The following is a 25,594-nucleotide window of genomic DNA, read 5'->3' on the forward strand; positions in this document are numbered from 1 at the left end:
TACTGATAAAATTAACGTTTAAAATCCATGCGGAAAATGAGTAAATTTTTTCAAAAAACAATGACGTCATTTTTGATGACGTCAGCAGTTTTTAAAAATTTTTTAAATATTTTTTAGAATTTTTTATTGATACCTAAAGCCTGTCAAAATTTGAAGTCAGTTGGATGCCTAGATCAAAAGTTATGCTAAATTTAAGATTTTGGGATTTTACAGGGTTTTAGCTGGATTTTATGATATGCCTGCACAAAAAAGTCATAAAACCTGATCTGGTCGGCGTATAATTGTAAAATTTGGTATAAATGCTGCTAATAGGATTATATTAAAAGTCAAAAACTTTCAGAGTGTTAAAATTTTTTTTCAGTGAGCTATTAGCAAAATAGTGCCAGCCTGGTGGAAAACACCCCCCCCTGATAAAAATAGGGTTAAGATTTATGATCCAATCTCAAAAAATAAATCTTTCCTTTTTATGTATTGGCGTACAAATTCATTAATTATGCATATCGAAAGAGATTTTTTTCTTCGTGTTTACTTATCTTGATATATCCTTTTAATTTCAATCCTATTGTTCAAAAAAAAAGGTAGAATTACGAATTTTCTAGTGTGATCGCAACCGACGGTCAAACCCACTTGAAAACAAATTTTCATCTCCTCTTTTTTCTAAAAATTGTGTACGGGTTGTGTACAAATTCTTCTTTTGTTTGTTTATTTCATTTCTTTGATCTTACCGACGCCACTTTTACCAAATAGTTTAATGTTTTTCTTTTGTGTGCAGAAATTCGCATGTAATGTAAACAAATCGATTTATAAAGGACTATTTATTTGCGAATAAAAGACATGCTCGTGAGCAAGAGGATTTCTCAAATTCCTTATTGTTTCTTTTCTTTGTCGGGTGGTGATATTAAAAATATAAAAATTATTAAGTTATTTTAGGAAGTTATTTTTCGTTGTGGCCGCACTCAACAAGAAAGCTTTATACACGTTTTTTTTTATAAGAACGTCAAAAATTTTCGAAGCCTTCGGATGTTCTTAAAATGTTCTTATTTTCAGCAATTTTTGAGCATTTTGATGTAATTTCTTAAGAAATTGCATGTTTTTAAATCTCCAAAGCCTTAGTATGTTCTTAGAATGTTCTTAAATTTTTGGGCCTCGAAGCCTTATGTTTTTATATAGTTTGTTCTTATAAAAAGAAAAACGTGTATGTGAAGTAACAAGGGAATTACCCAATGAAGTATAAGCCCGCAGGGCTAGAAGTCAATCTCCTTGGTAGGATTTGAATACAACAAATCCTACCGAAGTTGCGCGGCCTTGAGCGGCTCGCTTGGTTTTTACACAAATGACAGATTGAAACTAAAATTTACCGCTAAATTTCGAAAAAAATATCAATTGTAAACAAAGGAATTGCTAGATTCAATCTGTCGTCAAAAATGCGGTGCATTTTTTAAGGCTTCACTTTTTCTTGCCTGAGAAAGGTTAGAGATTGAACTCTAGCCCTTCGGGCTTTAAACTCAAGGGAATTACCCCCATTTCAAATTTGAAACTTTAAAGGACATTTAAAAAAATATTAAATTGACCCAATTTTGGGTTTTGAGCCAAATTCTGAGTCAAATTTAAAATTAAAAAAAATATATTTGCCGTATTATATGAGTACATATGTATGTTAAGTTTAGCACTGAATAGCATTTTTGAAGTCAATTGATTAATACTGTCTACACTCTCTTTTTTATATGAGCCAGTAACTTTGAGTTGAGGCTCAAACTGTTCTTATTTTTTTGCATTTTCAGCCTCAAATTGTTCTTATTCTGTTCGTACTTTTTGGTGGGAAAAATTATTTTGAGCAAGAAACTTTTTAGTCCATGAGTAGGGTCCTATAAGATAAATTAGCTTAATCACAAAGATATTCGGTAAAAACATGCTGGAACGTTTAAAATTCAATGTCGTCCATAGACTTCTAGAAATAAGTTTTTTTCTTCAAAATTAATGTAAATAAGGTCATCTCTTGCTACCATATGTAAATAAACCACTTTCAAAAGCAACGCGCAGGGTTAAAGGGGAAGTTATACTGTGCTACCGGTGATTTTCTACTATAGTTATTAAAATTATTTTTGCAAAAGTCTACAACCTTTTGACTGAGGTTGTATGTATAAAATTTCGCTCGCGAAAGTTTGTTCACCTAAAGTAAATTAAATTGGTCTCTCCCAAAGGTAACAAAAATATTTTGGTATGTGGATTTTAGTTAAGTTGAAAATCAAAATAAAAGAATATTCGTTGGGTTAATTATATTATGTGTTAATGAAAAAATTATATTGGTGAAGAATAATTCGTGAAGACAGATTAACTGTACGTAGAAAAGAAACGATCCTTAAAACCATCAAAATTATAGGGGGCACAAACTAAAAACAGTCACAGTTTCATAAGGTTACCAGGGAGGTTAAGTGAAATGATGAAATTTCCAGGGGGTAAGCAAAATGATGAAATTTCCAGGGGGGTTAAGCAAAATGATGACATTTCCAGGGGGGTTAAGCAAAATGATGAAATTTCCAAGGGGGTTAGGCAAAATGATGAAATTTCCAGGGGTTAAGCGAAACGATGAAATTTCCAGGGGGTGGAGTAAGCGAAACGTTGAAATTTCCAGGGGGGTTAAGCAAAATGATAAAATTTCCAGAGGGTTAAACGATGTCATAAGGCTTCCAGGTGTGTTAAACATAATGACGGAATTTCCAGGGGGCTAAACGGTAATATGATTATTTCCAGGGGGTTGATACCAAATTTTACTTCGTCCACCCTACCAGCAGAACCATGAAAAAAAAATTTTCCAGGGGGTGGTGGGAAAAATTTTTCCAGGGGCTTTTTCAAATTTTACCATTTTTCCAGGGGGTATAGACACATTTTCAGAGAAAAAAATTCATCCTAAAAAGGTTCGTCCACACCCCTGTATGGTTTTTTTTTGCAATGGCCCATTATACCATTCAATTTTTCTCGTATACTTGAATTTTAATGTCTTTATTTGTTTTCATTTTTAGATCTTTATGGTTACGTTATTAATGTTTCGGAAGAAATTATTGGCGCAAGCGGAAACGCCTATTTTAATATCACCGTAAAGACCTCGCCATCTGATCAACAAACAGTTCGAATCATGAAGAAAGCAAACCCCTCAGTAAAAAGCAGCTTTTTCAGCACCCGGATCAATAAACCTATTCATTTTGGAAATGTCTCTCAAAGTGGGGATGCTTATTTTTTCAACAAATACCGGGGATCGTTCTATGAAGAATGTAACGTCTCTTTTTCTATTGAAGATTATCAAGTCTCTTCCTTGCAAGAGGTAAAGAACAACGAAAAACAGTTTTACGACGTGAAAGGAAAAATAAAGTGGTCGTCCGATGAGGAAATGAAACCGAAAAAAGATGGCTCGAATGGGCGTCTTAGAGAAGGAATTATTGTAGATGAAAGTGGGAATAGCGTTCCTATAGCGATCTGGGGGAAGTCGATTGATTCCATTAACGACGGAAAAGTACATATATTTACTCATATCCAAGTCAAATTCTACTATGGTATTCTGAAATTGACAACAACCAAAGGTACCGTCATCATTGTTACGAAAGATAATTTTCAAATTGATATGAAATCGATAGAATCAGTTGACTGGAAGAAAATTGAAGACGAGGAGAAGAAAAAATCGTTTCCTACAATCAGTAATGCTGTTATTATTGGTTGCACCATTGACATATACCCTCAGTGCACCAATAGAAAATGCCGTCGCAAAATCACGCCTCCACAAGGTGAAGAAAGATTCTCATGCACATGCGGACGAAGATTAGACGCTGCTTATCTCAGTGTTGGGTTTAATGGTACCATTGAAATCGAAAATGAAAACGGCGACGTCGAATTGACCTTCCATCCGAATGTGTTGGAACCAATGTTTGGTAAGGATTTTTTACAGCAGTATTTAGAAAATAAACAATCTTTAGAAGACAAGGTTATGGATCTAACAAAAAGCAAAGTAAAAATCACGTATTCCGAAGCTAAAAAAGAAGTCACAAACATTGAATTAAATCAATGAACTAATTAAAACATAAACATTTTCTTTTTGTTCCTTTCACTTAGTGTTGCTTTTTAGCATAGTTTGATTTTATGAACTCTATATTCTTTTGATTTCGATAATTTTAGTCTGTTTCATGCTATTATATGCTAATTTAACTCGACAAAGATGTGCATTGTGTCCATAAAAAAGCTAATAGAAAATTATAAAAAAGATGTTCTTTATCTTGCTACCTTCAAATAGGAAACAATTTTTCGCCTCTTGGCTGGATCTTTGATTTTTACTAGTAACAAATTCTATCATGACAAACAAAATATTAGATTACTATACACAATTTTGACATAGTTTTACATTTTACACTCTCAACTTGATATTTTACTTTTATGACTTGTACAAAGGTTTTTAAAAAACAAAAACAGAAAATATTTATTATAAAACATAAAAAGTTTTTACATTACATAGTTTATTTAATTCATCTTTTGAGTTTTTGATTTAGTAAAAAGAACATTCAAAGTGTCTACTTTGACTTTTAATTTCAAAAAAAACTGTTCCATCGATCACAATATTTCTGAACAAATAATTCACGCTTGAGTTTTGAATTACTAATTTCAATCTAGACACTTTAAATGGTATCATTCAAAAATATTAGATTTTTCTACGTTTTGAATATCACAAATGTAATATAGCATTCTTACTTGGTTTATAAAATAAAGCTTTGAAAAAAACGCTGTTTTATCCAAGTGATTTCCGTAGCCTAAATTGAAAACAAGTACAATTGACGCTCTCTAATTCGATCTTCAAGGGGAATTGAATTTTCATCGAATAAGGGAGCTTATCGAATATGGGAGCGTCGTTTATGAGAGTTTCTCGTTGACGGGAACTTTAAGTTTGACCGAATAAGGGAGCCTATCGAATAGTAGAACGTCGAATTAGAGAGCATCAACTGTATAAAATTTAAGATGTTCGAAAATGTGAATAAAAAAGCCGTTCTATGCACGTTATATCCTGCTTATTTTTCCTTTTATAACCGGTTAAACTTTCATTAGCTTATTGAATTAGTCATAAATTTTTCGTCATGGATATTAATTTAGGTGGCATTTAGTGCAAGCTATGACTAGTTTATACTATTTTTTCGAAAATGTGAGTACAACCCTTTCTCGCTTCCCCTTCTTTCCTCAATGGGGATAAGAATTCTATTGTTCCAAAATTAAAAAATATGAGTAGTAGTGTTTTTGAGTGCAATTTTTAAAACTTGAATTTCGAGTGAGAATGAAATCAAAGTCAATATCTTAGTGGGGCTGAAATTCCAGGGTATTTTCCCATCCGGACGAAGTTTTGCAAAATTTTTTAGTTGGGATCGGGTTGGGATGGGGTACCAGCGGATCTGTGACACAGGGTTGTAAAGACACACAGATAAAGATCGTAATACGCAAATACGTGACTCGTCAAGCGATTTTACGTACCTAAAATTTGACCCATCTCTGTTAGTCCTTAAAGGTGGATTTTTGAGCAGTTTGATTGAATAAAAGGTGGGGACTTGTTGACTAAACCACTATTTAGAATATCGTATAATGATGACAATTAAACTGGTGTGAAACCGGGCCCGATATTTTGTACTGATGCACCGTTACTGTAAAAACATAGCCGGCTGTGATTGGTTCAAACAAGCTTAAATTGAAAACTGTATTAACTTGACAGTCTGAAGGACTGATCTTAAATCTTAGCCTAGACTGTTCCAAGAAAGGGGTCGTAATAGATTACGTAATGTAAGAAATGGAAATTTTATCGTAATACTGAAAATTTATAAAAGATAACTAAAAAACCAAAGAGCGCAAAGATTTCAAATGAAACCTAATATACCTTAGGATCCTCTATTGAGATGGTATAAATCGTGTAGGAAAAATGTCTAAAGGAAAAAGTACATATTGAGGTCCTTTTGATTACTAAATTTCCTTCTTTCAAGACGTACAAAAAATTAGGGTTTGAATTGGACATTATTTAGATGTTTTTTTGCACTGGCTTTTATGTAAGATTTAACCTTAGAACACAAAGACTTAAGGTTTAGGTTATTGTACCATCAAAAAAGAATTCTTGCTGATTGTTCTTTAACGACTTTAATCTCTGGCATTAATTATCTTTTTGAAATTGGAATTCAAATCGGATTATCCTGATTAGCCATTTATTTTCGATGCATCTTATTTAACCCACTCATTTCTTTTGCACTAAAAATATATTTTATTTAATCAGCAACAACATAACTCATTTCATTAACCCTAATTGCTTGATTTCTTAATTTAAACACTCCTATATTTCTATAAGATATACTACTGAGGGATAATCATAAATTACATGTTCATTTTTATGGTTGGTCCACCATCAAAATCAGAACATAACTCCGAATTCTTCTGTTACTTTTCCGCAAAACACCAAATTAATTTGTGACAGGGGTGTAACAGATAACAATGAATAAGATATAAATTCTTTCTTCGATTTTAATCACTGCGTAGATGAAGTGCAAAGAATTCAAATATAATTCTTGCCATTAAAAATATCACTTTTTTAGGTCCTTTATTCAAAAGGGAAAAAGGGATGGTATGAAAAGTACAGACAAGCTTTAAAATAAAAGATCTTTAAATATACGCATTGGTCGAATTCACAGTGTGAGGTCACAAAAGATCGAAATTTCTCTCTTAAAACATACAAATTAGGGTTTATAAAGAACGTTATCAAGATATCCGTTTTTGTTATTGCTTTTCAAAAGAAGTAAATGAAGGCAAGATTTAGAACCATAAAACGCTTACCAATATTTCTATTAAAAAACTTTCTTTTCGTCTCACTAGAATTAATTCTCTTTTACAGTCAAATTTCAATCGGATCAACTTGCTAAGCGATTTTTGACATATGACTTTTGATGCATCTTTTTTATTGTTTTACTTCTATATTATGGTTTTGATTTTTAATTTAATATGATGCATTATTTTAATCTACTCCCTCTTCGGCTTTTATATTTCCAACATTACACAATCTCTACAGTGCTCTTTAACCTTACACGCTTTCTTTTATAACAATACACTTTATAAGAATGTCCATGATGAAAATGGCCAAAAAATTAAGAATAATGCTAAGAATATCACCATTATGGAATTTTGAGACGTATGTACTAAATGTTAAATCTAGTCTGAATTAGGATCCTCACCTAAGAATGCTGTAAGAATATTTTAGGATGATTTTCCCAAAAAAGTTAAGCATATCCATGATGAAATGGATTTACACCATTCTTAAAAAAAAAGCGTGTATGTATCCCAACTATAAATTTTATCATTCAAAATCCTATTGATCTAATGTTAAAAAATCATTTAATTAGATTTTTGATTCATTTGTTTTTTGACGCTCAGGTATAGGACTGGCTCAAAATTACCAAATAAAGCAGACAATTTAAGAAGACTGCTAAATTTAGATCTGCAGGAATATCAAGCAACTTCCAAGGCAAAAGAACAGAGGGAATCAATAATAGTTCTTTTGAAACACCCCTGTCTCACATTCGTTTTGAAGCTTTTTTCCCATAGGAGGGATAAAAAGCTCCATTTAAATCTAAATGGGGATAAAAATTGTATGTGTTTTTATTTATTAGCTTCCCTTTTGACTGATGAAATCGAAAAAATGTATAAAAAAGACAGTTTCTAGAAAGGGTTTTTTCTTTTCAAGAAAATCAAAAAAATGGCCACAAAAACTCATGAAAGTAGGAATAGTAAAATGAAGGAATTTTCGTGGAAACTGAGCAATCACTCTTCCGTTCTTTCAGATTCCTTCAAGTTCTACTTTCTAAAGAAAAACCAAATCCAAAATGGCAGCTTCTCGTGATTACGACCACAATAACACCAACGGTTACTCCTCATCATCTAGCAACGAAGACGAAAACGCTGGATATCCGTTCGACTTTTTGGAGACTGATTTCCAGTGTATAATTTGTACGATGGTAATAAGAGGGTTCACAGAGCTGCCATGCGGACATGCAGGGTGCAAATTCTGCATTGAAAAATGGGAAAAACAGAAAGTGTAAGTCAATACTTTTTAACGAATTTAACAACATACGCTTACAAACATTTACAAGGTAAATCAATCACGAAGCTTCCTTTCGCAAATTTTAGAGAAAGAAAATACTATCATATTTATTTAGTATTATTATAGTAATATTTCCCCGATAAACTTTTGGGCATCGTTAAACAAAAATCTTTGAAATGAATTTTTTTTTAAAGTGGCCAATTATTTCATCAGTCTGATGAAAAATAGCTGTTATAACCACTTTGTATTTATTATACTTTTCAGAGCCTGCTGTGAATGTCAGGAATCTTACGACAAAACTAAGGTAAATTTCAGTATTTGCTTTTTTTAGTATCTTAAGGGTCTTTGTTAAACCTTTTGTGTCAAGGTGGTTTAATGACGGGCAGGTCTAAAACGCCTAATACCTACTACTTAATACTTACTACCTAATACTTAATACTGACTACCTAATCCGTTTGGATACTTTACAGACCAGAACTTCCAGGCCCTGGCTCTCCTTCGCCTGTTCGAAATTCTATTCTAAGAAAATTGGTTTCGTGGAATTTGAATGTGGCATCTAAAAGAATATTTAGATATGTTTGTCTCGACAAAATGTGTGTAGTCTGTAAACTTTATAGAAAAAGCGCGTGAAAATGAAGTGAAGAGAAAAAAAGAGAGAAAATTTTTTTATGTCTTCAAAACGCTATAAGACAAAAACTTGAATTTTTTTTAACAACAAATTTTCAGATTTGGTCATATTTGGCATGCTGATTATTTTAAAGGTATTTTCGAGCGATTTTGAGGTATATACAGTAAGTATTAAGTATTAAGTAGTAAGTATTAGGTAGTAGGGATTAGGTGTTTTAGACCTGCCCGTTTAATGACTCAAAGGTTTACAATCGTTGTGTGCTGTACGACGATTATATACAAAAACTTAACATGTTATATTTGGAATTATATGTCCCAGTCGAATTAAAGGGACAATTTTTCATTTTCATTGTTAACTTGAACTCTGGTAACACCTAAAAGGTAAACATTGATTTCTGGAAAGAAATTGTGAAAAATCTTTTTTACTTTTGGTGGAAATATGTTCCAAAATTAGTCATACCTAAATAGAATGGTATGTCTGGTAAATTTTGGATGACATATAGCTTGATAAGAAGAAAAAAATATATGAAAAATACAAGATATAAAAAAATCCAGGTAGCAGCATAATTTGAAAATCCTGTCTTACTTCTGTTTTTGCTTCGGAAGAAAGCTGTTCCCTCTCTCTGATTTCATCTACAGCATAAAACAGCTAAAACCATCGTATTTTTTAAAGCTCGTCAAATAAATTTTTATGGGTTGATATATATTTGATATTTTATGATTTATTGTCGTGACCGTTTTCAGATCTAATTTGAAAGGTATTTGTTGCCCTCTCCCCCCGGGCCCTCTCCTTTAAATTAAATATTAAGGACAAAAACTCTCATTCATTCTCATTCAAAATTGAATACAGCTATGAACTTTAACATTTATTTAAGAGTTTTTAAATTTCAAAAGCTATTTTGAGCCTAAGTACGTTTTAACAGTTAGGCGCACTTATAACTCTATTTTTCTACCCACTAAAGTGATCTGAACAAAAATAAGAAAATTTGATTGAAAAATTGAAAAAATTCTCTTTTTCAAATTTCAAAAGAATTGACTAGTTTTACACGCAGTGTCTTTGATAATTACATAGAATAATGTCAGCAAAATTGTCAATTAATTTTTAGAAGCAGGAAAGTCGGTACAATGACCGAAAAATCAAGCACGAAAGGCAAGCTCGCTGCAAGCAACACGAACAAGGCTGCACTTGGCAAGGCTCCATTGCCGATTACAAAGATCAGGTTGGTATTTCATATTTCCTAATTGGTTGCGATTTAGAAAAAATTTTTTGGGTCATCAGTAAAATAACTTACGAAAAAATGAGTTAGACATATGTATTTTGTGCATAGCATCGTAAACGCTGTGGCTTCAGAAACGTCAGATGTCGTCTGTGTAATCAAAAAGTCGATCATCAAGAAAAGGAGGGACACAAGTTGACGTGTACACATCGTTTGGTTAATTGTACAACATGTGGTGCCCAGTACAGCTTCATCAACAAAAAGGTACTTCTTTTATTTTTCAGTTTTTTTATTGTCAGTGACTTAGTGAAATCCTCTAACCAGTGTAGATGAAACTGAAAAAGTCGAAAACTAAAGGGGATTGCAAATTCATTTCATTATGATAGGGAGGGTGGCTACATGATCAAGCAGTCGAATTACCAAAACATTTTTGTTTCTCTCGATAATTACTTAATTAAAAGATATTTGTTCATCTGGATTTGTAACTTTTTAGAAACACGAAGACGAAGAATGCAAGTTACCTTGTGATTATTATCAGTATGGTTGCCATGAAAAGGTGAATCTTCTAATACTCTCAAATATCTAATAAAAGGGGATCGGGGTTAAAATAAACAGGAGTTTTGTAAAAATCTTTAAAATTTGATATGCAGGGCGTAATTACCGGAAGGTCGGAAATTGCACTTTAAAAAGTTCCAAAGTAAAGTAATTGTATACTGAAAGAGGATACTTAGAGCAGAATTTCTTCTTTTGACAACTGAAAAAAATTCCAAAATCAATAAACAGGGGACGTTTATTAAGCACCTAAGATTCTTACGTGGATTATTTAACTTCTAGTTCTTGAAGAATTGGTTGTGGTATTTAATATTTGCTGATCACTTTGCTGTTGGACTTGCCCGGAGGTCCCATAAATTAATTGCTCTTCGTTCGTTTATTTGTTAGTTTGTTTTTACCTAGACGATTCTATCGTCTACACATTATCACTGAAAAGGGGAATAAATCAGGAAGCAGGATAAATTTGAAAACGAGTTTAGTTCGGGGCGGAGTAAACAGTGGCGGATGTGTTTACAGTGTATTGTTGTTCCAAAGCTCTACCGCCATTATTTTTCCCGTAAACCGCCCTGACGCCCCGACTCTGCGGATATATTTTCTTGCGTTTACTGAACCTCAAAACGGACGATAGCATCGTCTAGTTTTTACCCAGAATTTGACGGAGAGCGACTGTCGAAAAAAAAACCTTTTCCGGTCTTCCGTTCCTGAAATGTCTCTCAAAGTCTTTAAGGGATTTTCTCAAGATTATCTTTTTAGCTTTTCCGGATGTTTTGTACATAATTGCGATAGTAATGCCATAAATGTGTCAAAAACAGTTTTCAGAAAAAAATCTGTTCATAGGAAAAGGTATTTAAAGATAATGCCAAAAGTTTTTAATCGTTTGATTTCCAACGAAATTTTTTTTCAACCCAGAACACCTTAGACTACTGGCATCCACATAGGACTTTTGTTTTTGGTACATGATGTTTTTCTTTTGGTTCAACACAATATTGCGAATTGAGATTATAAGTTTTACAAAAGCAAAATCAATGAAAAGATTTCTTGAATTCCAAAGTCAATCGAATGATAACAGAAAATCATTTTTTCAGCGTCTTTCTTGAAGGGAAATCTGCACAGATTTGTACATTCTTGGATAAAAAAAACCAAGTAAAGCTTTGAATCATAACTTTCTAGTTTAGCATGAATTGACGCTGAGAAAATTTTCAAAAACTAAAGGGTCCGCATATCTTTGAGAGAGACTTTCACTCCCTTTCACAAGTTATTAACATTTTTCATGATTTTTTGTACAATGAAACAAATTTGTAATTCCCAAAACAAGGAAGCCAAATTTCCGTGAAAAATTATTTTTATCGAGATTTTCCTATTATTCTTTCATGATTTTCTTTAAATTTTAAATTTAATATTTTCTGCTTATTAGCCGGAGAGGTCCATTAAACTATCACTTGGTTTGTTTTAATTCCAGGTATGCAAACCAAACATGGAGCGACACCTTGCCAATTCAGCAAGACGTCATATAGAACTTGTTAAAGCTCACTATGAAAAACTTATTTCTGGGAAGGATAAGAAGATCACAGAACTTAAGACGACAGTCAACTTGCAGAGTGAACACATTACAGAACTGACAACGCAACTCGAAAGAACTAAATTACCCATGGCAACCAGTTCGAGGTAAACGAAGCACTATATGTTAGCTTTTACTGTAATTTTATATCTCAGTTTTTATTATTTCTGAAATTATTTCTAACCTCCTCGAAAAAAGTTTAGTTCTTTATTATTTCAGCTAAAAAAATCTCTCATATAGGTGATTAAGCAAAGCAAATCAATATTCTGTTGATCTGCAACCAAGCTTGAGTACTTTGAAATTGCGCTAGCGTATTAAAGTCCTAGTAAAACACATACATATATTACTTAGGGCTCTCTTAATTCTAAGATTTCAAACAATTTTTGATTACACATGGAACACACCAACTATTAGACTCTTTCAACTCTCTTAGTCCTCCTAAGTCTAAACGAGAGTGATCTGTTATGCCGTAGCAAGACTTACACTCCTATTATATCTCTAAAAGGACCACAAATCTGTTATTGGATATCAGCAAACAAGATAATTTCCTAAATTCTTAAATATTCTTGAAAATAGGTGTAAATTTCCTCATTTTGCCCTTAAAACAAGAACAACATAAAAATGATCTAAAGCTCGAAGTGACAAAAAATAACAACAACTGAGGCTTCACAAAAGTTAACTCAATTTTATAAAAAGAAGACAAATCAATTGAGTTTATGACACCCTCTTCTCCTAGACAAAAGGCCAAAGTATGGTGGTTTTCCAGTGGATGATAATTATATTCCAATGTTTGTCCCTACTGAAAATAATCGATTGAACAAATTCTCACCACAAAATATTGTTCTATTTTTCCATTCTCACTGAAATTTTCTGACTTCAAAACAATAGAACTAACTCCCCAGTCGCAGAGAACATGGGAGTGACAAGCCCGTTATTTCTACCCAACTGGCTCAAAAGATTCCACCGGCTCTGTGATGGTCTTATGAGTGATATACAATATTATCAATCCAAATAATTTAGCTGGTGTCAATGACACTTACTTTATTTCAATTTATCTCTTATTAACCCCACCTTTTCATCTATTAGTTCACCAACAGTGAAACCGGCAGTTAAACCGAAATCTTTTCTAAGAACTTTTTTCGAAAGAAAAAATGACAAACAACAACAACAACAACAACAACAAGCAACAAATTCCTTTCAACCGGCATCGTGAGTATTTAGCGTTTTTAAGCTTTTAAGACCACAGTTATTCATTTAAGAGCTCTGACCATAATGTTTTCTGACTGATGTAACCAACAAAACTATGGCCTGTTATACATTTTCTGTTAGACAAACTATTCCTGAATCTGAAAATTCAAAAATTGCATTGAAGAAGAAAATGAAGACTTTTGAGAGGAAGAGTATTTCAACTTTGAAGAGCTTAGTTTCGGGGAAGAAAAAACATTTTGAAAATTTTTTCGCAGTAGATGGTGTATCTTTTACCGAACAATAAAATTTTTGCAGAAAATTTTTGTAAATGCTTCTTTGTCTCGAAATCTTCAAAATAGTGGTTTTTCATCAATTTTTCATCTGGATTTTGCTTAAAAAAACAGTCATAACTTTTGACACATCTTTTTAGAAAGATTTTCCGCAAAATTTAAAATAGTTCAATTCTTTGCGGACAGTTTGAAAAAAATTCGAAACAAAATGGTTAATTACTCATTCAAACTTAGCACTTTTTATAAAAGAAGGTGATGCAACATATTATTAACGTCTTTTCAAAGTTCATAACGTCATTTTTGCAATTAAGTTCTTAATTACTCTGAAGGGATTTGATTAAAAAGCTATTTATAAAGGCAATTCTTTGTTAAAAGTGCTAAAGAATCTAAAACATAACTTTCATGTTCAGATATTAAAATCAATTTTCCGATTATGGTCAGAGCCCTTAAGACCCCCCTCTCGGTGTAGGCAGACCCCCGTTAGGAGTCCCTCTCCTTGCGAAATTGAATTGAAATATCTTTTCATCGAAATGGAAATTTTCAATTTTATTTAGGGGATACACAATATACTAAATAATTATGAATTCCTTCACCTAATGTTTTTTTTCGCAGTAAGATTACACTCGAAGAATTAAAGTCTATTCACGATAAGTGTGCACTCTTTTTTCTTTTACCTATAACTTTTGAAGGAATTCTTCAATCTTTATAAATTTGGTATCATTGGAAGGATATTAGTGAGTGGAACGATTTGAATAAAAAAATCTTTAACCTTTACCACGCCGAAGCCGTAAATTTACGTTCTAATATATAGCCGAAGCCGTAAATATACGTTTTTTCATGGGGTGTTAAGAAAAGCCGCCCTACCGCCTTAAAGACGCCTTTAAATCCCGGGAAATGTCTTATATGACGGAGAGAAAATGTAAACAAACTATTTTCAATAGTTTGAAACCACCTACTTTCGATTTTAACTGTCAAAACAAACTGGAAAATCAGGCAAAATATTCTTTTGGAAATTATGAGCTCATTGACTGCTGTAACTAACTTTTTATGTTTATTTAGTGGAAAATGGTTTGTTTTATTGGTTGGAAATGTTATGTATTGCTTGTTTGTAGTTTAGTCAGTGTTTTGAGGTAAGTTTTTCTGCCTCCTTATTCTTTAGTATGACGGTACATTAAGGGTGAGGACTGGAGGCTTGTCGGCCGTCATCGACCGTCACCGAAACCCAAGTTAAGGCTTCTGATAAGGCTGCAAAGAGTTTCAAAGTGTATATACTATGTTATTTCTATTGCTCTCATGCTGGTTGATGATAGGAAAGTCATTTTTAGCTGTTTTTAGTGATATTTCCCATAAAAATTACCTCAAGGGGCCTCTGCCTTACGTGCCTCTGATTTACGTGGAAATTTTCTCGAAAACCAAGGTTTTCTAAAAATGAATTCTGCCTTTTCTAGTAAAGGTATGATTGTGATTTTTTGGCTAGCAGTTGTAGTTATAATGGTGGAAACAATGAGCCAGAAAATTATGGTATCGCAAATGTTCTCCCCACTTTTTTTTTAACCGAAACGTAAAATTTTGAAAAATATGACAAATTGCGTTTTGAAATTTTTCAACTCTAAGGCAAAAGACTACTGTGTCACCATTGATAGAGGAAAATCCTTTATTTTAACATTTTTGGAAAGCAGGATAGTTGGGCTTTCCAGATTGGGCTTATTTTTTTTAATCGGTTTAGTAGATCAAAAGTTATGACGGAAAGCGTAAAACTGTCATTTTTCCCAAAACGACAAGGCGTGCACGGGGTGAAGTTCCCAGAGAGAAGGCGTGGTAAAGGTTAAAATAATTCTAAAAATGAAGATGAAAATCAAGAAAAAAAAAAGAAGAACTGGCTTGTGTCAATGACAATTGATTTATTGCAAGTATATCTCTTATTATATCAGCCCTACTTATTCATTTATTAGCTCACCAACGGTGGAACAGACAGTTGAACCGAAAACTCTCCCCAGACCTCCAATTCGAATTTACGAACAAGAAGAGGACAAGCAACAACAACAACCAACAAAGCCTATTCGACCGGCTTCGTGAGTTTTTAGCACTTTTAAGACCATTATTGCTCATATATAACCCTTAAACAGCTAAGTACGTGAATGTACGTTTAAAAAGCACCAAAATACTGAGTACCAGACTTTAAGACCTAGCTCCTGATAACTTGATTTAAAAAGGGCATGAATCAAATGCTTTTAAAAGTGTATAACATTTGCTTTCTAATGGTGGTAAACCCACAACTACAAGCTATAAGCTCTTATGCTATTTCAAACTTAGATTTTCAAAAAAATATCAAGAAAAAAACCCAGCTTTTTCAAAAAAATTAAAGCGTGCTAGGTTAAAAATCCCTTTATCTAGAAAGAAAGACCTACCGTGTGAAAATACCATATATTGACGTGTGCCGACCATTCGAAATTCTATTCAGCACGTAATCAAAGCATAGAAAAGTAACCATGACGACCATCCAAGATTTATTCTCATCGTTGAAAACACAACTTAGAAATGTCATCAATGTTTTTTAAAAACATTCAGTGATAGATAATCGTAACATAAAGTCTGCCTATTATTTCGATTTAATTAAAGTGACATTTCCATAATTAAAAGTTTAGTAATTACTGATAAACATTTCGGAATCACGTAAAACATTTTTTTTGAAAGAAACTCATTTTAATTACACTTGGAGGTTTCTGGGGAATTCGTAAATAGTAAACTGTTTACTGATACAGTCTGCTAGACATTAATAAGGTATAATATTTGCTCTTCATCCTTGATTCTTTCTACAGTGATTAGATTGACACATGCGCGATAAAGTTTCTATTATTGGTCTTCAGAGGTTGAAATATTCTCAACCTCTGATACTCAGGATAAGAAAGACCCTCTTTTACTGTTTTCTCGGGCAATTTAAGGGGCATGTCTGGGCATGTCCAAACTTTTTATCAAAATTTTATTAAAAGGATCACTTTCAAAATGAAATATTCTGAAATCTCGCTGACGTCACCTTTTTATTGCAAAATTTCGTATTTTGCTGATTTCTACTAATGTAGAAATGTGATTCTTGAAAAATAATTTTATGCGAAAATGGTCCTTTTAATGATGTGCAACTTTGGTCCCAATTTCATGTTTATACCACCAGCAAAGGTGAAGTTATTCAAAAAACAACTTTTGCTGACATCAGCATTTTTCGGTTTTTGCCTACTATCTTTTTTAGGTCAAAAAATTAATTATGGCACAGCCATTCCAGTGATCACTCTAATACGCTTCTTTCGATGTATGAAGTGATATGAAAAATTACGGTAAATTTGGCTCGGGTAAATTAATTTGCCCGAGTCATCCTTAAAGATAAAATTTTCATTTTGATTATGGAAACTTTACTATTAATGGCAGACTGCAGTTCTTACATGAATGGTAATTTACAAAGAAAGATTTTTTCAGAACTTTTTCGGAAAAACGGTCAAAATTTTTACAAACTCCCCTCAAAATTCTGTTATAAGAAAAGTCAAACAGCTTGTTCTTCAGGAAAGGTCCAAGTTTTTCAGAATAAGGTCCAAATATTTTTACAAAACATTTACGAGGACAACACAGTTGACCCAAATTTCACATCATCACGCCAAAATTTTTATTTTAACAATCAGGCCTTTCTTCTCGATTTTTATCAAGTCCGCAAAGCTTGATTCTTTTGGACAAAAAGGTCAGGGACGAGTTTCTCACATAGCCCTACTTTTCCATCTTAGCACGAGTTCTTTGAATATGAAGATTTCAATTAGAACTTTTATATTACACCTCCCTTCTTCTTGTTATATTACCGACATTAGCCTTGTTTGTAGGGACTGTGTAATTTCCTCGTGAAGACTTACCAAAGGGAAAAAGATTTAACCTTCCGATATTTTTTGTCACATCCAGATAGTTAGCACAAAAGGGAATACAAAAGGCTTATTTGAAAACTTTTATCCATATAATAATAATCGTATATGTCTGAAACCTTACTTGGGGCCTTTTTGTTTTTGCTAGCGCGTTTAGCCCTTGCAGGAATTTATGAAGGGGTATTGTTTCATTGAAAAGCATGAGTTTTCTACCTAATTTATTCAAAATATAGATAGTCAAACCCCCCTGATGAGAATCATTATCATGTCGCAAAATTACTTGCGAAATAGAGAAAACAACAGCATTACTCACAAAATCATCGTGTAAGTTTTACAATAAAAGATAATTAGCAGTAAGCAATAAATTATAGTTTCTCAACGCGAGTTTGAAGGTACGCTATAATCAATTTTGATGATATTTGCAGGTGAATTAGAAGTCCATCCTTGACTAGGGGGACGGGGTATAGAATGTTTAAAAGAGATTTGATTTAATTTCATCTCTACATGTTCGAACCTTTTACGGGCCTTTTACCTGTTTATTACATTAAAAATCCAATCCATTATATCATTTGCAAGATAAAAGATTGAAAATAGAAATGTCATTTTTGACAATAATTCAGCCTTTTATGCGAGTGTTTTTCCACCGAAAGTTAGTTTAGACGTCAATCATTGAAATGTGCGTTAGGAATATTTTTAATTATCGCACCAACTAAGCAGTCGTAAATTTGCATATTTTTGATTAGTAAAACTGGTCATTCATACACTGTATTTTGTATAAAGTTTTTCGTTACGAAAAAACGGTAATTAGAAGGGTGTTTTACTAAGAATACTAATTTTCAAAAATTGTTTCCTTTCTTCTAAATGATTAAATGGAAACTATCAATATATTTCGGATCCCAAATTGTTCGAAAGTATGAGATTTTCATCGCCAAAGAAATTTTTTCTTTGTTCCGTAAGATTCTTTCGCTGGAAGAATTTTGGATATTTTTGACAATGGAATTTTGATCTTTGCTTATTCCATTTCTTTCCTATAATTGTTTTGCTTTAATGTTTAATTTAGAGCCAAACTCTATTTTCAACTTTCAATCAGATTTTTATGTCTCCTAGTACGAGTAGTCCAAGCTTTTTGTTTTACAAATTTCATCTCAATATTTTTAGAGCCAAATGGGATGGACAGAAAATTCATGAGTTAGTGTTCCAGGGTGAAACGCTGACGTTTGTTGGTAAGTTGAATTTTAACACCCCTGTTTCTGTGACCTGGTCGAATCTGCCCTGGTGGATAACCAGGTAAAAAAAATTACCAATAATGACCAAATTCTAATCCACATCACAGTGTGATAATGCGAGTGAAGCCGATTAAATTTAATCGGAAATTACCGTTCTGTGCAAAAATTTAATTATGTAGGTCAACCCGCTCAAAAATCCCGCGTTTTTTACGAAGAGCAGTTAAAGGTTTTATTTTTACATATGTGTTCTTGTTTCATATCAGACACATATTTCATATCAGGACAGCGTCTCCCTATTGTTTTATTATGCTGATATAAGCAAAATGTTGTTTTTTCCTCTTTCTGATCACTCCTACTCCAACATCTGTGTCAATCCAATGTGAAAAAGCTTGTGAATTAAAATTGATGAGTAAGAAAGCGATATCACTCCTATTTAAAAACAAAACCTTTGAGTAAAATAAAATTCTTCCTTAATTGTTTATCTACTTATTCTCAACATAATTCATTCCAAAATTATCTTACATATTTGCCTGCAGCATTTACAATCATTTTCTTTTCAATTGAAACTTTTGCTGGTCCGTGCCCCGATGAAAATCATAGTGAACATTCTCACCCCAGTGAGATTGAGACCGCCCAAATCTAACGCCTAATCAGACTCGATGAAATTTTACTTTTTTGATACCCTCACCCCGGGGTATTAAAACACCATCGATTTTTTTCTCATAATATTTCATTGAGGTGAAAAAAGGGACCCTGACCAGCGGCACATTTCCGCACATCCCTGATACCTTATAGATATCCCTGTATTTTCTTCAAATTCAAAGGGTTGTAAACGCTTTGACAACTGTTTTGGGAGTCAGTAATGTTTTCTACCAATTTTCTTTGTTTCAGCCCCGTTTCAGCCAATCGATTTTCGCCAGACAGTCTCAGTGAAAAAGCACCCAGAGTGGCTGCGTTTAGACCAACTGACATTTGTAATTTGGCATTTGCTCATGAGGGATTCGATTTTAATAGCTTTTCCATTGTATTTTCTGTCATGGCATTTAAGGAATCGTCTTTTTAGAGTCATTACTGAAAAGGTGATTCCCTCAAGTTCAACTTTGACAGATCAAACAATGAAAAGCATGGAATTTCTCAAAAACTGCAGTCATTAAGTCTGAAACTATGGTCGTGTTCAGACCAAGGTTTAAAGTAACTAAGTCTACATGTTTCTTTTATATTCCTTTTGTATTTAGCTGCAGACTCCTCATAAGTTAAACCAAAGTTTAAAAAGGAATCACCCTCTGGTTTAAAAAAATAGTTTTTACGATATTATCACAGTTTTCTGAATAGACGAAATCAGAGTTCGCAAGTGAAAAGCATGCTCCTTTTGTAAATTATGAAAGGAGAACGTGAAATTTATGACTTAGAGATGCTCGGAGCGTCTCTAGCAATTTAGGCAGCTAATGGGCTTTTAATGAGAATATCATGGATCGAAGTATGGAGATTCCCATACTCTGCAACAAAACTGTTTGCGATCTCCTCATGATCTCCTCTATCAAAAACGAAGCCTCACTCAAACATACAAAAGGGGATTCCTTTTTCCTCTCTTATGTAATCCATCTAAAAGATGAAATAGCAATTAAGTCGTTGCATTTCTTAATTCCCATATCAACTTAGTACTACTTACGCCTTAAACTTAAACTTTCATGTCTGAACACGACCTATTTGCCGTAGGGCTAGGCTATGGCAAATCTTGCAAATTTTACAATCTATAGAAAGAACTGAATAAAAAACGTGCAAATACTTTAAAAAATAAAAAATGTCATTTTTCTCTTTGTTTTGGTTCCTTTGTTTGATTTAAAATGCCAGAAAAGGGGATTCCTTTTCTCAAAATGGCATTTCAAATGCCAATGAAATGCCAACACGCTGGCATCATAAGGCATTTGACAAACTGAACAATTGCACGGAACAATAGAATACAAAAGAATACTGCAAGTAATTACAAATGGCAGGCTGGTCTAAACGCAGCCAGTGTGTCTAAATTACCAAATGTATGGTCCTAACAACTTTACGACCAGAGGGAGGGTCGGGTCGAAAATATTCAATTGAAGATGAAATTGACATTATAGTCTTGTTAATTTCATTCTCGAGGGAGTTATCAATTTTTTTTCTTCTGAAAATGATATAAAAGGAGTTTGGCGCGCTTTTTCATTAAGTTTGTTGTTGAAGAGATGGACGATGGAAGTTGGTCGTCTTTTGGTTACTTTTGGTTGATTTTGGTTGCAAAGACTACTTACTGCGAGAGAAAGAGAGAACGATTTTATGAAACAATCAGTGTTCGTTTTTTTCGCTTTTCCATTATTCAAACTTTATACTTTGCTTTTGTGTTCTCTCTAAAGGAAGAACTGAGTTTTTTTTTAGTTTTTCATCTCTCGGCTTAAACTAAAAATTTAAAAGTTGAATAGATTTCCAATCCAGGCTGTCAGGCTGCAGTAGCGTAGACAAGGGGGCGCAAAATTTGTGTAGCAGAGCAGATTTCTATGCCACAGTAACTATAATTTCATATTATGAATAGCGTGTCATCATATACTGTGTCATCATCATCATAGAAATCTACTCCTTTACACAAATTTTGCGCCCCCTTGTCTACACTACTGGGCTGTGAATAAAATAGATGATTCGTTAACAAAAGCCAAAATATTTTCATAGACCTTCATTCGTCATAACAATTTTTAAAGTTTATTCTAGAGAAATTCTTAAAATAATCTTTAAAAGAAATCATATTAGCGTCCCAGAGAAAAGTTTTGCTTATTTTGTTAAAATTAATACCATGAATCTGAAAAGATCTTAATTGTTTTGTCCGAAATTTAACTTACAATAGTGGGATTGGAGTTTTTTTTGAATTCTCAGCGTAGAAATGTTAATCAGTTTTTTGTTCAAAAAAAGTCGCTCAGAAGAATTAATTAATTTAATTTCATTAATTTCATTTAATTTAATTTCATTTTTCACAGAGGAAAAGATCTTGATTGTTTTGTCCCAAATTCAACATACAAGGGATTTGAGTTTTGAAATGTTAATCAGTTTTTTGTTCAACAAAAATATCTTCAAATCAAATAAATAAAGTATTTTCTTTTCAAACTAAATGGAAATTCTAATTCCAAAGTTTTTTAACTTCAAACAATTCTTCGCTCGGAAGATATCGAAACTCAATTTTATTTTTCACGGAGGAGATTTTTCCCGTTATAAGTAAAATGATTTTTCACCGAGCAAAAAGTTTTTTACTATATTTTAAAAACTTTTTGCCATCAATTCGGAAATATTTTTGTTGTTCAGATTGGAAAATTTCAGCTTTAAACTATTTTTAGTTCTTGAGATATCGAGGTTAGATTTTTTTAAGTGAAAATATTCTACCAACCGACACAAATAAAAATGATTTCTTGCTGAGCAAAAAGTTTTCATTCAAAATTCAAAATTCTTTCGCCATCAATTCGGAAATATTTTTCTCGTTCTGTTTGCAAAATTTCAGCTTCAAAGTATTTTTAGTTCTTGAGATATTGAGGTTCATTTTTTTTTGAAAAATTTTTTTACCGCGTGAAAAGTTTGAATTTCTTTATTTTTTCTTCAGATGTTTGGAAGATTTTGAAGGAAAAGAAATTCAAGAAATTCGGAGAAATTTTCCAACAAAATCCGAACATCGTCAACTCGTTGCGTGATGGTTATGATGGTAAGACACTTCTCATGTTGGCTGTTTATGAAGATCGTTTCGACGTTTTCGTTCACTTGATGGAATATCCTCAAGATTTTTCACTCGTGAACAATAATGGTTGGAACGTTCTTCATTTTGTTGGTCGTTATGGAACAGCTCGTTATTTGGAAATGTTTGATCAACAAACAATCAAAATGTTGATCAATGGAAGAAACATATATAACGAAACACCATTGCATTATGCAGCACATTACAACAAACATGACGTCATCAGATGGTTGTTGGCCAAAGGAGCGAATCATGAATTGAAAAACAAAGATGGTCAACGCCCTGATGAACAACGTGCTTGTGGTGGTGTTACCAAAGAAATCTTTCGATCGTTTCGTTCGTCTTGGTAAGAAAACTATCCACTTTTTCGTGATTATTTTTAGGATAGGAGCGTTTTTAGGTTATGGATAGGATTGGTGAAACGCAATTTTTTTTATTTGAATTTTTTTTTATAAATAACATCTTTTATAAGAACAATACAATTGTAAGAAATCCTATTTCTTTGTCACGCAAATTAAGAACAGCATACAGCTAAAATTTAGTTGTTCTTACAAAGTTTCTCCGACACTAATAAGGATTAGTAATATGATATTGCGTTTTCAATTAATTTCATTTTACATTCGAAATAGAAATTATTTAAAATCAATTACAATAGAGAAAAGTGGGTTTAGTATAATATAATAAAATGTTTTACAACTGTATGAGAGAATCAATTTTATTATAACGCAGGTATTGTGGCGTGCAAAAATGTTTTCTTATAAAATAACTAGTTGATAATATGATCATCAATTGTATTTTTACAGATCGATGTTTTGATGGGTTGATCACTCAAACATTTCCTTTCCTTCGAACATTTCCACAAATCACTTCTCTCCACCAACTCGAAAAGGTAAAAGAATTTGATTATTATTTTTCAAGACAACCCCTATATCACTCTCCATCCTGAAAACTTTGGCTCAAAAATTGTCTCATTGAGAGTTGGAGAAAAATATCATGTAACTCCATCCCTACTGGAAAAGTAGACTAAAATCATTCCTCCTTGGAAATCTATTTTTACTTCAAGCAACACACTTATGGATTTTGGACCTATGAACAATATAAAATGACCACTAAAAAGCAGCGATATTCTAACTTTATCACGGGTTCACGGAGACAGGAGTGTTCCGAAAATTCCGGAAGATAAAGGGTTTACGAAATTGCAAGTTTTTCTAAATTTCTCGATGAGATTTTATAATTAATCGCACGATGAGTTATTTTTTCTTATTTGGCACGCCCTCAAAGAGAGCAATTAATCGTTAATTGCATCCTGTAGAGAGCAATTAATCGTTAATCACACTCTCCAATGCGGCGCCAATATTTACAAAATTGATTTTAATGTTTTTTCTTACATTTTTTTTGCATCGAACGTTTTAATTGCATTCGAAATTTATTTTGTGAGAAAGAAAGTCAATAAACAACAATAAAAGAAAGACATAAAGAAAAGAGAAAAATATAAAACTCTCAATGTAATTTCTGTAATTTAATTTCATAACTGGGAAAAAATAGTGAAAACCATTGTGCGATTAGCTCGTAATCACATAATAACTCGTACAATTCGAAAATTGCACTCGTGATTTTTTTTGTTACGAATTTTCCTCGTCCTTTCGGACTCAGAAAATTAATAACAAAAAAATCACTCGTGCAATTATATTCGAATTGCACTCGTTATCATGTGATTACATATACTAATTCAATGGTTTTAAAGATCATCTTTTAACTATCTATGATTTCGCAATGTCATTCGATTGATTTGATATAATTCACAGTTCTTTAAAGAAAATGGGGTAAATGGTTCGAATTCGAATCACTTTTATCTGATAACAATATCATTTGGTGAAAACAAAGTCTCAGAATTCCTTATCTTGTGTTTTTATTTTCAGGTCACTATCGTTCGTTGTTGCTTTCCAAAGTCCGAAATTAATTTCACGTCCCTCGCCGCCAGCGCCATTCGTGACGACAACGACGATACATATTTCGCAGACACTGTCGTTATTTTTCTTCATTACTCGTTACCCTTGGAGCTTTTTCAACAGTAGCAGTTTAACTTGCTTATGAATTGCTTGGAGTAAAGACCAGTTTGGAGTTTTATATTACGTAATGGCTTTCAGATTCAGTTGCCATTCATGGTTAACACAGTATCATGTTTTCGCACACAATGTATTTTGCATATTCCGAGAAACACTGGAATTTTTTTTAAGATTCATTTTTGCCGGGCAAAAGGGCTTGCTCATTAATAAAACGCTAAGTGGAATTTTCGATATACTTTAAGATAGAAAACTAATTTCGCTAAGTTTTAAATTTGGCGTATTTGTGTAAAGTGAAAAATTCTGCATAGTTTATTTTTTTCATAATTTTCTAAAATGAATTTTAATTCTTGCTGAAAGAAATTAATGACCATCTTGACAAAAATTATACAGTTTATTTAATTATTTCTAAATTCTATGGGATTTTTACTGCTCGCAAAATTTGTTCTTGCCAAAATTAATTTGTGTTGAAAAAAGTTTTTTATGTAAGAAAAGTTCCTAAAATTTGATTGTTTTCAATTTCTCTTTTGCAAAAGAGCGTTTAAATCGACATGAAAATTCGTGAAAAAAAATCAATATGTGAAATTTTGGATTTATTTTCACAAATCAGATGGGTTTGAGAAGTTTCAGTGAATTTTGGTTTGTGAATGAAAGGAAACTACTATAACCTGACATTGAAGCTGAATCAATTTTAATTTTGATTGGTAGCTAAAAAAATTAAGTGAGTTTTGCGGAAAAATACGATTTTGTAAATTTTGCGTTGATTTACTTTCGAGAAAAAAGAGCAAAAGTTAGTGAAAACGTGAAAATTATTATTTTATTTTTGATAGATTTTGAAGATTAGTTTACAGAATATAAATTTTACATGTATAAATAGAACTTTATATTTACTAGATATTTTTACATTTTTCAGCCTAGGATTTCGCAATATTTTCTGGTTTTATCTTGAAAATTTTGAGAGATTTTAGCGAAAAAGAAAAAATAAAATCACAATTTAATACTCTCCCTAATAGCCGTCTCCGTGCTAATGAATTTTTTGAAAATCTTCCACCCAGGGCACTCTTTTTTCAATCTACTACCCCGCATATTAATTTTGGAAAAATATTTCTGAAAGTTCCCTCTGCTGCTTTGGCATCCTTTTCC

The 25,594-nt window shown here is 32.5% G+C and overlaps 1 protein-coding gene across 1 annotated transcript; it reads left to right on the forward strand.

Moving 5' to 3' along the window:
* Positions 1-7,839: 7,839 nt before the first annotated feature.
* Positions 7,840-24,671, forward strand: LOC136810799 (uncharacterized). Its single transcript, XM_067067389.1, has 12 exons — positions 7,840-8,092; positions 8,363-8,402; positions 9,832-9,945; positions 10,054-10,206; positions 10,436-10,498; positions 11,954-12,159; positions 13,139-13,261; positions 15,483-15,602; positions 18,585-18,649; positions 22,260-22,734; positions 23,192-23,277; positions 24,308-24,671. Coding segments are annotated over exons 1-11 (1,572 nt in total). The 5' UTR covers positions 7,840-7,880; the 3' UTR covers positions 23,193-23,277; positions 24,308-24,671.
* Positions 24,672-25,594: the final 923 nt, after the last annotated feature.

Source organism: Clytia hemisphaerica, unplaced genomic scaffold, assembly GCF_902728285.1.
Source record: "Clytia hemisphaerica strain Z4C2 unplaced genomic scaffold, Clytia hemisphaerica genome assembly, whole genome shotgun sequence".
NCBI classification, from domain to species: Eukaryota; Metazoa; Cnidaria; class Hydrozoa; order Leptothecata; family Clytiidae; genus Clytia; species Clytia hemisphaerica.

Excerpts from the sequence above, each read along its gene's own strand:
- LOC136810799 (XM_067067389.1), top strand. The coding sequence starts at position 7,881 with ATGGCAGCTTCTCGTGATTACGACCACAATAACACCAACGGTTACTCC. Across the intron at positions 9,946-10,053 it reads TTGCCGATTACAAAGATCAG|CATCGTAAACGCTGTGGCTT; the intron begins GTTGGTATTTCA and ends TTTTGTGCATAG. Across the intron at positions 13,262-15,482 it reads AATTCCTTTCAACCGGCATC|CTCACCAACGGTGGAACAGA; the intron begins GTGAGTATTTAG and ends TTCATTTATTAG.